This window comes from Panthera leo, chromosome C1 (assembly GCF_018350215.1).
Source record: "Panthera leo isolate Ple1 chromosome C1, P.leo_Ple1_pat1.1, whole genome shotgun sequence".
Lineage (NCBI taxonomy): Eukaryota > Metazoa > Chordata > Mammalia > Carnivora > Felidae > Panthera > Panthera leo.
This window is the reverse complement of record NC_056686.1, coordinates 186,172,507-186,185,049: the sequence shown is the minus strand read 5'-3', so window position 1 is coordinate 186,185,049 and position 12,543 is coordinate 186,172,507. Positions and strand designations below refer to the sequence as shown.

At 41.6% G+C, this 12,543-nt stretch overlaps 2 protein-coding genes across 2 annotated transcripts in view; one reads left to right on the top strand and one right to left on the bottom strand.

Moving 5' to 3' along the window:
* CASP8 (caspase 8) overlaps window positions 1-12,543 on the bottom strand; it is a 74,154-nt gene that overhangs the window by 33,727 nt on the left and 27,884 nt on the right. The window lies entirely within an intron of this gene.
* LOC122226485 (40S ribosomal protein S27-like) lies at window positions 7,655-7,965 on the top strand. Its single transcript, XM_042949699.1, has one exon. It carries the CDS (start codon window positions 7,655-7,657, stop codon window positions 7,907-7,909), a length of 255 nt encoding a protein of 84 aa, XP_042805633.1. The 3' UTR covers window positions 7,910-7,965.

Below are 12,543 nucleotides of genomic sequence, written 5' to 3'. Positions count from 1 at the left end.
GGGGACCACAACAGAGTTAGGGAACTGTCCACAAACCACCCTCACTTCTGATGCAATTGTACCTTTAGGGGGGTTCCCCAAAATGCCCTCAGGTTTGATCATTGAAAGCTGTTATATTCATGGTTGTGGTATTATTACATGGTTGTGATTGTGTGTATCTTATAAAGGATACAGATTAAAATTAGCCAAGGGAAGAGACAGATGGGGCAGAGTCCAGAAGGATTCCAAAAGCTGACTTTTTAGTTGTCTCCTCCCCATGGAGTCATGGAGAACATTAACTCCTCTCTGAGATGAGATGTGACAATATGCACTGGATACTGCCATTGAGGGAAATTAATCTGAGCCTTGGTGTCCAGAGTCTTTACTGGGGATCTGTGGCGATCAGCCTGCCTGCCTCTCTAGTCCTTCTGGGAGATTGAGCTGATACCCAAAGCCCCCACCAAAAATCACATCTTTAAACTTTCTGGCATAGTCCAACTCCCCCAGGGAAGAAAAGGACATTCCAAGTCACAGAGATTACCTCCCAGAGGCCAAAGGCAAAAGTCAGCCCTCTTTTGGGGCAAAGTTCAATTTTTTATTAGATACTTAAATTGATCAGGGTGCTTGAAAGAAGATAAGACTTGCACTGTACTTCCTAACAGAAGGCTTGATGAACCACAGACGCTCAGAGGACCATTACAGTAAGCCCATTGAAGTGGAATGCTTTAGGAAGTTCTTGAAAGAGTCTCACTTGCAATCCCTGGTATTTGGGAGCAGTAGGAACATGTAGAGTGCTGCCTGCATCTGACTTGGAACATGAAGAAGGTAAGAAAATTATTGATGTTACCACTATTCAGCAGAGGGAAGCTAGGAAGGAAATAAGGTACAATTCAGGATTTTCTTATTGGACAAAAGTTGCCTGGCTCAAAATCTCTGGTTGGATCCCACCCAGAATAACTGGTTGCCAGATCCTTGATATTGTGGAGACCATCCCTATGGCTAGGAGCTTGATTGTGATGAGCAGGATTCTGTATTAACTCAAAAACTCCACTGTAACTGTGGAAAGTTGGAATTCCCCCACACATCTGTGTGTGATGTGTCAGAACCTGGATACCTGTTATGACAGTAGATATCAACTGCCAAGAGAGATCTACAGTTAAGTAGAATGACTTTTGCCTCTTTCCCTTGTCCCCCTGCACCACTCTGGGGGTGCCAGAAACTATGGAGTGGGTGGAGACTGAAATGACAAAGAAAAAAGTCCCTTCCCCTATTGAAGGTCCCCTAGCCAGGACTCACCCTTGAGCTAAAGGTAATGGAGATCCTTTGACTTCCGTTGAGATGGAAATTTTAGAATATCTGAACTAAATTTTTAGTAGGTGCAAATGGGTCATAATTATTAAATAATATCTTTCTTCTAACCAAAAGAGAACCAAAAACTGTGGGATCTGCCCAATGTTTAGTAAGGGTTGTCACAGGAGATGTCTCATACCATCACTGAAAGTAATGGTAGAAGAGAAGATGGTAACATTGTGTGTCAACTATACTTCAATTAAAAATAAATAAATAAATTGGGGTGCCTGGGTGGTTCAGTCGGTTAAGCATCCAGCTCTTGACTTTGACTCAGGTCATGATCTCACAGTTCGTGGGTTCAAGCCCCACATTGGGCTCTGCACAGGCAGCACAGGGCCTGCTTGGGATTCTGTCTCTCCCTCTCTATCCCTCCCCCCACTCACATGCTCTCTAAATAAATAAATAAATAAAGTGATACAAGAAAAATAAAGGCAGTTCCTATCGGTAGGCCAGTGAGTTCAGGCCAATCAGTAAAATAAACACTAGTTTTTGGGGTGGTGGGGTGGTGTAAAAAGATCAGTGTTTGCTAGAACTTGAGGAAAGGAGGATGAGTAGTAGGTGGAGCACAGGGGATTTTTATGGCAGTGAAACTATTCTATATGATACTGTGATAGTGGATGCGTGACATTTTGTATTTGACAAAACCAATAGAAGTGCACAATAACTGCAAAGACTAAATCCTAATGTAAAGTATGGACATTAGTTAATAATAATAATAGGGGCACCTGGGTGACTCAGTCAGTTAAGCATCCAACTTCAGCTCAGGTCATGGTCTCACAGTTCTGAGTTCCAACCCTGCATCTGACTCTCTAGCTCAGAGCCTGGAGCCTGCTTTGGATTCTGTGTCTCCCTCTGTCTCTGCTGCTCCCCCACTCATGCTCTTTCTCTCTCTCTTTCTCAGAAATAAACATTAAAAATAAATTTAAACAATCAAAAAAAATTAATATGTCAATATTGGTTCATCAATTGTAAACAAATGTACCACACTAATACAAGATGTTAGTAATAGAGGAAAGTGTGTGGAGAGAGAAAGGCTGGGGGGAGATATATAGACACTCTGTACTTTCTGCTCAATTTTTCTATAAACCTAAAACTGTTCCTTAAAAAAAAAGTCTATTACTTAAAAAAAAAAGTTCTCACAGATTTATGATCCCTAATTAATGGATAAAGATGACACTGCAGTAAATTGAAAAAAGGATAATCTTTATATTAAATAATGACAGATCAACTAGATCCAGCTGTATAAAAATAAAATGAGCCTTTATCTCTTACCTACAGAAAACTCACACCCACATGGATCATAAATCTAAATATGAAAGGGAAAGCAATAAAGCTTTTATAAGAAACCCTAAGAGAATATCTTCCTGATACTGAAGTAAACCAAGGCTCTTATAGGACCTAAAAGTACTGACCACAAGGCAAAACCTGATAGGCTGGGATGTTTTAGAATTAAGAGCTTCCAGGGGCACCTGGGTGGCTCAGTCAGTTAAGTGTCTGACTTCAGTGTGGGTCATGGTCTCATGGTTCGTGAGTTCGAGCCTTGCATTGGGCCCTGAACTGCCAGTGCAGAGCCTGCCTGGGATTCTCTCTCCCTCTCTCTCTGCCCCTCCTCCACTTGCACTAAATAAATAAATAAACAAACTTAAAAAAAAAAGAATTAAGAGCGTCTGCTCAGCAGCATGAAGGCAGGCCACCGAACAGGAGAAGAAATGTTAGGATGTGGAGCAATCTCCAAGATGCGTTGATAACAGGAAGGGGTGTTACACACAGAGCAGTCACCAGAAAACAGGCTGGCATCTCCTCTGCAGCCCAGCCCCATTTGATGCCATAGCTCTAAAGTGAAAAACCTTCAAATGATCTTCTGAGGGAAAATTTGCATCTTTCCTTGAGGTGACTATTAACGGACAGATTCACTCAAGCTGAAAACCTAAACTGATAATGTTGCCACTTGTGATCATTGTCACAGCCACCTCAGTCAGCCATGTCCCCATCTGTGAGGTACTAGAAAACATATATGTTGGTCTCTGCCCCGGTTCCTGGCACAGAGGTCCTAAAACCTTAGAGATCCCTAAGTGCTATGAACACTAGGAGCATCTTTTGTTCTGATGAGGTGACTCTGGGTGGGCTGCTGGGTGGGGGCTTATCCCCAGAAAGACCAAGCCATGATTAGAAGCTTGGAGTTTTTAGTCTCACCCCCTCCCCCATCCTCCAGAAAGGGGAGAGGGGCTGGAAATGGAGTTAACAATTGATCATGCCATGAGGAAGACTCCATAAAATCCCAGTAGTGGGGTTCTGGGAACTTCCAGGCTGGCAAACACATCCACACCAGGAGGGTGATGCATCCCAATGTCATGGAGACAGAAGCTCTTGTGCTTGGGACCCTCCCAGACCTCACCCTATATATCTCTTCATCTGGCTGTTCATATGTATTCTTTATCATATTCTTTAATAAACTGGTAAACATAAATAGGTGTTTCCCTAAGTTCTGTGAGCCACTCTAACAAATTAATTGAACCCATTGTTCTGGATATTTGTCTTTATCTTGTTAATTATTTAAATAGTGGGAAAAAAGAGAAAAGTAATTACCATGACTACGAAAGTAGGGTATCTAGACCTTAAAAATTGAGGCAGTTATTCATTAATTTATTGTGCAAGGGAATTCTGAGAAATCCAGCAACCCCTGGGGAAAGTGGAGCTGAGGGCAAAGGACAGAGCCAGAAGGAAGGACCTTCAACCTGAAAACTACAAGAACTCAACTGGATTCTCAGTTGATATCAAGAGCAACGTGTAATTTATACATATTCAGTTCAAGGAAAAGTATCTTCTGGATGTCCCAGGGGCTACCAGCCTAGGAAATTCTAGAATAAATCAGTTCCTTCTTACAATCCTAAATAAACCTTACCAGAGGGCAAATGCAGGTGTTTCTTTCTGGGATGTGTTCTTGCCAAGAAACTCCTCCAAAAATATAATGAAAGTCAAATAAAGAACATTTGGCTAGCATACCCTATGAACACATCCTCCGAAATTTCCACAACCAGAGCAAACCCAGCAAATCAATGTGAAGAAAGTGAGGACCCAAGAAGTAAATGAGACACACCTTTTTCTATGCCGTGGCAGCAGAATAGGCCATGATGCAAAGTGGAGAGAGCACAGGCCAGAAAGTGAGGTACCCCATCTTGAGTCTGTGTTGCACAATTCAGTTCTCAGTCCAATGTCTACATTCCCAAATAAGGGAGTTAGGGAGTTAGACTAGGCAATCATTATGAATACTTTCAGTCCAGGGGCACCTGGGTGGCTCAGAAGGTTGAGTGTCTGACACCTGACTTCAGTTCAGGTCATGATCCCAGGATTGTAGGATCGAGCCCTGTGTCGGGCTCTCACAGAGCATGGAGCCTGTTTAATTCTCTCTTTCTCTCTCTCTCTCTTTCTCTCTCTCTCTCTCTCTCTTGCCCCCCCCCCCACTCGTGCACTCTCTCTCTCTCTCTCTCTCTAAAATAAAATAAAATACCTGCAGTCCAAATATTTAATGAGTATGTGACAATATGCTTTTTTTTTCATTCAGTGTCTTATTTTTCTTCCAAGGTTCCAGTTAAAACATTCATTCATTGGGTGGGGGAACTATATATATATATATATATATATATATATATATAATTTGTTATTATGTGGGGGAAGAAGGTTTTATTATAAACCAGATACTGTTCTGGTATAAAGCAGAGATGGACACAGAAAAAAATCCTAGCCCTTGTAATGTGATTCAGTTTGAACTTTTTCTTGGTTAAAATGAGGAGGAACTTTGAGTTCTGAGACACAATTGCATAGGTTCACTCTTCCCTGCTCTTCCCCCTCTAAGTGTAGCCAAATACCCTGAGGATAATTCAGCAATTACACAATGACTCTCAGAGGTACAAAAAAAGTAGCAGACTAGGGAGAGGTCTCAAGGTTTGAAGAAGGACACTCTGTGCTTTGTCCCGTAAGTTTTCTTTTATCTCCCATATATGCCCGACTGAGAACTGGACAGGGCTACAAATATAGAACAATCAGTGAACATTTTTTATATAGAACAAAATAAAGAGAAACAATAACAGCAAAAAGAAAAACCTGCTCTGTTTGGCCAAAGGTCTGAGAAAGGAGCAACCAACCAGAAAACTAGCAGGGACATAGCCCAATTCACACACCAGCAGTGACAGCTTATTTGCCATAGTGGCAGTGTCAGAGGAGATCCCTGCCCAACATCTGTGGCAGCTGCTGTGGCAGCTGGAGGCCCATGCCTCACTCCAAACCCAAGCAGTGGTTCCTATCCTGATGGTTCCCTGGATGTACAATGAGGAATTTTGAATAGCAGATGACAACACTGTTAACCATACTCAGAATTCTGGGTTTGTTAGTGCCTCTCCTGCTGGTTTCCAAACCCAATTAAACCTCCTCATGAGGTCAGGTGAATTGATCTGAGACACAATTCAGATCATAACTGACAAATTCTCAGGCATGGAAAGAGCAGCTACTACCAAAATAGCACAACTTGATCAACAGAAAGAAAGGCAAAAATGATCTGGACAATCAGGTGAGGGTCTTCCCTAAGAGATCTCTGAGTTGGGTTACTCAATAAGTAGGTCTCAAAAGAAGAAATTGATGGATAGGCACCAAGGAACTTATGAGCAGGCAGCAAGCCATACGGGGCTTGACAGACCACGAGGATCTCATGCTGACCAATCTATGACAAATACAGACTATTCTATCCCTCCTGATGACCTAGATGAATCATAGAGTCCCAGAAGCTTTTACCCAAACCTCTCCCTTTTCAAAAGTAAACAAGATTAGGGCTTAGATGAGTCTTTCTGTCCTCAGGGGATACTAGAGGCCATATGCAAGGTTAGTTTGATGAGAAAATGGGCAAGAATTTCACTTCAGGGGTCTTTTAGATACTGATGCACTGGTGACTATGGTCTCCCAACCCCTGACACCAATTTGACCACCAAACAGACAATGTGCTCTGGATTTGGAACTGAAGCCACTACCATCAGGACCTCGGTCCAAGCCCAACTATGGATGGTCCTTTTGATCCCATACCAACCTCCATTGTTACACCTTCACTACTAAATACATTAATGGTATTGATGTATTGTCTCTGTGTATCCCCAATCATCTTCACCCTCTATCCGGATAGGAACTGCTACTGTTAGAGCCATCTATCTTACTGGGGCATGTAGAAGACCATGAATCTGCCCAACTACCAGCACTTAGTGCTCTTGTCTCCCCAAAACAATATTGGCTGCCTGAGCTTAAGGAAGCCAAAGTGCTCTGTGAGACTCTTCATTCAATACTCTGTCTTTGTGTAAAACTTGGGATGCCTGGAAACTTACCATTGATTATAGGTGACTCAATGCCATAGCACTGCCCTTACACTGATGATACCTGACATTGTGACTGCTACAGAGGCTACTGACTAGGCTGAGGGAATTTAGTTTGTGACAGTTGACATTGCAAATGCCTTTTTCAGCATCCTTCCATCTGATTATCAGGATTATTTTTCCTTCATGTGAAATGAGTTACAACATATCTTTAATGTCATTGCACAAGGCCACCTAAACTCCCCAGCTATCTACCATCAACTGGTAGGCCATGATTTGGAAAAAGCCCTGCACCTGGAGGCTTTCTTAATGCCTCTTCCTGGTGGACCCAAACAAGGACACCACACAGCAAGGACTGAACATCCTGTTGACCTTCATGGGGCAACACAGTTAGGCTATTAACTCAGATAAATACAAAGTCCTAATACCCCACTGAAATTCTCAGGTGTAATCTGGGCCACACAGAACCACATATTCCATTTGAGTTACAGATCTCAGCAACCTCCCCACTTGTGAATTGGAGCCTATAGCAAAAGGACACTGCTACAAGTCATAAGCTCTTGTTGGGCTTTTGGACCCATGAGCTCCTGGATTTGGCCAAAAATTACACACCCTTCGAGAGATAATTGTTGGCCTGTTGTTGGATATTGGTGGATACTAAGTATATGATCCATATCTGTGAAATAATCTTAAGACCAGAAATCCAAATCATGTTGTGAGTCTGAGCAGAGGTCTCAAACTGCTGGGTATGGGTGGCTCAGGATCATCCATAGTAAAGTAGAAATTGTATATACATGTGTGGACAAAACCACTTGGGGCCACTTGGGGCCTCACAACTACATAAAATGGTCTCAAGAATCCCCCTCTGCCCACCAGGCATATTGGTAGAGGAGCCACTGGCCCAGATATAAAGACCTCTCAGGAGGGGTGTCTCCTTAGAGATCGGCACTGGCTGGGGTGGCGAAAGGATCAACATGACTTTGGCTAGAGATTTACTCCACCCGTCCTTGGAAGAGGAAAAGAAAAAACATAAAAAGAAACAGCTAGTTCAAAGCTCAAATTCCTATTTTATGGATGTAAAATGCCCAGGTTGCTACAAGATTACCATGGTTTTAAGCCATGCTCAGATGGTGGTTCTTTGTGTAGGCTGTTCAACAGTGTTGTGCCAACCAATGGAAGGAAAGGCCAGACTCACAGAAGGGTGTTCATTTAGAAGAAAGCAACACTAATGATCACACAACCTCTTGAATTTGTGTTATATTGCAGAAAGCCTTATCAGTTCAATAACTCCAGTTAATCTACCTAGATAATGTAATTACGTTTAATTTTGTAAGGTATACAATAGTCATCTCCTATTTTGGTGTCAGTTTTTCAATAAAGTTTTAATTATGGGGAAAAAAAAAACCAACCTCTCAGAACTGCATGGACTTAGTTCACTGATGGTCCTTTACAGTTAGCTTCTCTCTGGCTAGAAGACAGTGCACCTGACTTCCAACCTGAAAGGCTTTGTCCCTTAGCAAGTGCAGAAGGAATGTTCAGCACAATGGGAAGAGCCTCATGCAGTATGGATGGCTCTCTAGTCCTCTTCGGTGAAAGAGTCCTACTATATTTCATTGATTTATGGGCTGTGCTAACAGCCTGGCTATTTGTTCAGGCCACTGGCAAGCCTCAAACTAGTATATAAAATAAGCCCCATTGTAGAAACAAAACATTTGGATAAAGATCAATTTGCTCTTAATATGCTTTTTGTTACCCACATAGATGTTCACCAGAGCACCTCCTAACCCGACAAGGAGAAACATAAACCAAGCATGGGCAAACCATGCTTGTCAACTAAACACAGGAACTAAAATGTCCTTTACTCCAGAACAAGCAGATGTTGTGGATTCTGGATCCATGAGAGGGTGGCCCATGGGAATTCACACTAGACTAAGACTACACACATGGACTGTCTTCAGAAGACTTTGAAACTGCATAGAAAAGCTGTCCTGACTGCCATATCACAGACAAGGCAAAAAACCCTGCCCAGAGACACATTCCTGAGCCAATGGGTCAGATGTTGCAGGTAAATCATATTGAACCTCTCATCTCATCCAGAGGGTTTTGCTGGATCCTGACTGCAGTTGATACTCTCTGGATTTGGCCTAGACATTCCCATGTATTCCATTGACTCAAGCCACACTATCCAGGACCTACAAGCCCACATTTATTTCTTCCTCAGGCTTCCTGAGCACACTGAATCTAATAACAGCCCAAAGCCACATATCATGTGGCATATAATGGAGCTTCCATGCCCCCATATCATCTCCAAGTGACAGGGCTGATTGAGCATTTTAATGGACAATTAAAGGACAGGCTTAAGCAGCTGGTAGGAGGGGGTAAGATAACCCCAGGCTGTACTATGGTGAGGGGTGAGCAGGGGAGAAGTCTGGGCCTCAGGGCAGCAATTTCCTAAAAGGGCACTTGTTATTTGCACCATATGTTTGATCAGACTGTTTAGCCCTTTCCTCTAATTTTACACTTTTGGTCTCTGTGAGGAACAGTGCAAGGTCCTTCTATTCCCTTCAACCCCTTTCTGAAGACTCACATAGATGGGAATTTGGTTAGTTTCAGTTATACAAGAAATTAAACAAGGAGTGGGAGTCAGTAGCCCCTTCTTCATTTACCCTCCAGGGTACAAAGCATGGGTCTTTGTCTACAAGGTCTTTGAAGAGAATTGCCATTAACCTATCATTTTTAACCCAACATTTTCCTTAAGTTGGCCCTGCCACTTTGCCCCCAGTAGCCCCATGGGATGAGTATTGTATATAGAATAGAAATTTTTGTTGAGTCACAAGAGGATCCAAACCAGAAGATTTGGGATTCATTTGGGGGATGGGTAAATGGTGTCATCTTTGCTCATGGTACAGAACAGACTGCCTGCTTCATAGTCAGTGAGAAGTCCCTCCAACTGATAGGATGTGAGCCCCTTTGGACCTATGAGCTTGGTTATGCAGAAGGGAGAGATGAAAATCTAACCTCTCTCCTCTGCCACAGAGTAGCTTGTGTGACTTCCACATCACCAAATTTATTGCCACGCTCATCCCAGGAAGTTTTCCCTGCCCTACATTTGACAAATTGCTGGATATGTCACCCACCACCTGACCACATAGATAAGCATCTGACTGCTATGCTGCTAAATACTACAAATGGGCATTTCTCTAAATATGGACCTTTCTGTTACGTCAGGTACTCCTACCATATTACTCTGAACCCAAAGTATTGCTGCGATTGAATCTGACACTGAAAGCTCAAAATGCCTCCCTAGGTGTCAACTTGTCAGAAATGGGACATTAGGAACATCTTGGCAAAGAGACCTGGGATCCACCACTGGGACTATTTTTGACCTCAGTAGTGAAGGCCTTCTCCCCTACACTTGCCCCAACTTACACAGAATTTTCAATTCCATTCAAGGACTCTGCCCACTCACAGCACTTTGTGCACCCCTTTGGAATGTTATTTCTTTAGTGAATATCAGGCCTTCATCTGCCTTCCTCCTAGCAATGAAGCATGCATTTCATAATAAGAAACTTATAAATAGTCAAAACAGCCTCCCCCCAACCCAGGCTAGACATATCATACTACACCAACTAGGATGGAAACTCCAAAACCAGGCAGACTCTGGTTACTCAGGAGATTTACCAGGAGGCATTACCAACTCCAGGTGATTATTTCTACTGTCAGAGTCCTTCAATCAGAAAGGGTCAGGTACCACCTGAGGTCATCAACAGCACTACTTCAGCTTTCAAAGCACAACAGATCAGTCTCAGTTCCTTGGCCCAAGTAGTGTTGGATAACTACATAGCCCTTGACTCCTTATAGCCAGCCAAGATGAGATCTGTGCAACTGCTGGCACTTTGTGTTGTACCTGGATCAATGAGACTGGCAGAATAGAACAATCCATCACCAGCCTTAGGAAAAAAAATCTCCAGGATCTCTACAGTAAGCCCAAATGGAATATGGGACATCTTTTCCTAGCTTGGCAATGATCGAGGTTCATGATTACATTTAATCCTCTAGGCAAGTGCAATCATCCTCCTTTGAGTGGTATTGATTCTGACCTCAGACTAATTACCTGGTTCTTAACACAGTCCCTCAAAATCTGACTCATTCAGGCCCATGATGGGATAGTATATGTTTATTCCTTGGGCTGTAAAAAATCAAAAGATAGAGTTGAGGCCAAAATCCTATGTGTGATCTTTCAGGCCTGGCCATATGCAATTACAAAGCCTTTTCCTCTTCAAGAGCACAGGTAAGCTGCCCTCCCTACACTGGATATACATGCTAAATTAACTTGTTAAGTTGTCTAGATCATTAAATTGTCAAGGTCCTCCAGAACAGTGTGGAAAACTTTATCATGTTCTTGAGTTTAATGAGAATGCCTACAAAGTTTTCCTAGTATGATTTTTTACTTAGGTTTCTGACAGTTATTTTTTTTAATGTTAATGCCAGTATAGTTGACAGTGTTATGTTAGTTTCAGTTATACAATATGCTGATTCAACAATTCCATACATCACCCAGTGCTCATCATGACAAGTACATTCCTTAATCCCCATCTCCTATTTAACCCATCCACTCACCTCCCTCCCCTCTGGTAACCATCAGTTTGTTCTCTATAGTTATGAATCTGTTTCTTGGTTTGTCTCTCTCTCTCTCTTTTTTCCTTTGCTCATTTTTTTTTGTTTCTTAAATTCCACATATGAGTGAAATCATATGGTATTTGTCTTTCTCTTATTTTGTTTAGCATAATACTCTCTAGCTCTATCCATGTCATTGCAAATGGCAATATTTCATTCTTTTTGATGGCTGACTAATAGTCTATTGTGTGTATATATATATATATATATATATATATATATATGCCACATCATCTTTAGCCACTAATCAATCAATGGACACTTGGGCTCCTTCCATAATTTAGCTATTGTAAATAATGTTGCTATAAACATTGAGATGCATGTATCCCTTTGAATTAATGTTTTTGTATCTTTTGGATAAACACCCAGTAGTACAATTACTGGATCATAAGGTAGTTCTATTTTTAACTTTTTGAGGAACTTCCATACTGTTTTCCAAATTGGCTGTACCAGTTTGCATTCCCAGCAATAGTGCAAGAGGGTTCTTTATTTCCCACATCTTCACCAACACTTGTTTTTTCTTGTGTTTTTTATTTTAGCCATTCTGACAGGTGTGGGGTGATATCTCATTGTCATTTTCTTTTGCATTTCCCTGATGATGAATGATGTTGAGCATCTTTTCATGTGTCTGTTGGCCATCTGGATCTGACAATTATTTTTATCAAGTTAGAGATTCTTCTTTTCAACTTAAGCTCCCTAGTATTTTTTTAATCAGGAAGGGGTATTAAATTATCAAGGAAAAAAATTTTGGTGTTGATTATAAGATTTTCTTATCTAAGTTTCCTAAAAAGTTGCTTACATGGTGGTTGTAGATTTAGGGCTAATTGAGCCTTGCAAAATGAGTTGGAAAAAATTTCTTTTTCTATATCCTGTAATTGCTTCAACAACAGAAATTTTCTTGTATATAAATTGACTGTTCATCTATTTTGTCCCTTATTAAATGAATGTGAAGTATTGGCTTTGTTAGGTATATGAATTCTTTATATAGTGGGAATGGGTCTGTTTGGCTTATGAAACATTGCAGGTCTAAGCCTTACCTCCCACATGCTAGAAACAGACCTGGCTTCAGTAATATGGGGACCTCAGGAATATCTATGCAAAAATTTATAGACTCACTTCTCAGAAAGGCAAGAGAGACAAGTAAATAGACTAAAAGGGATCAAAAGTCTCCCCACTGCTCTGAGAG

Excerpts from the sequence above, each read along its gene's own strand:
- LOC122226485 (XM_042949699.1), top strand. The coding sequence starts at position 7,655 with ATGACTTTGGCTAGAGATTTACTCCACCCGTCCTTGGAAGAGGAAAAG.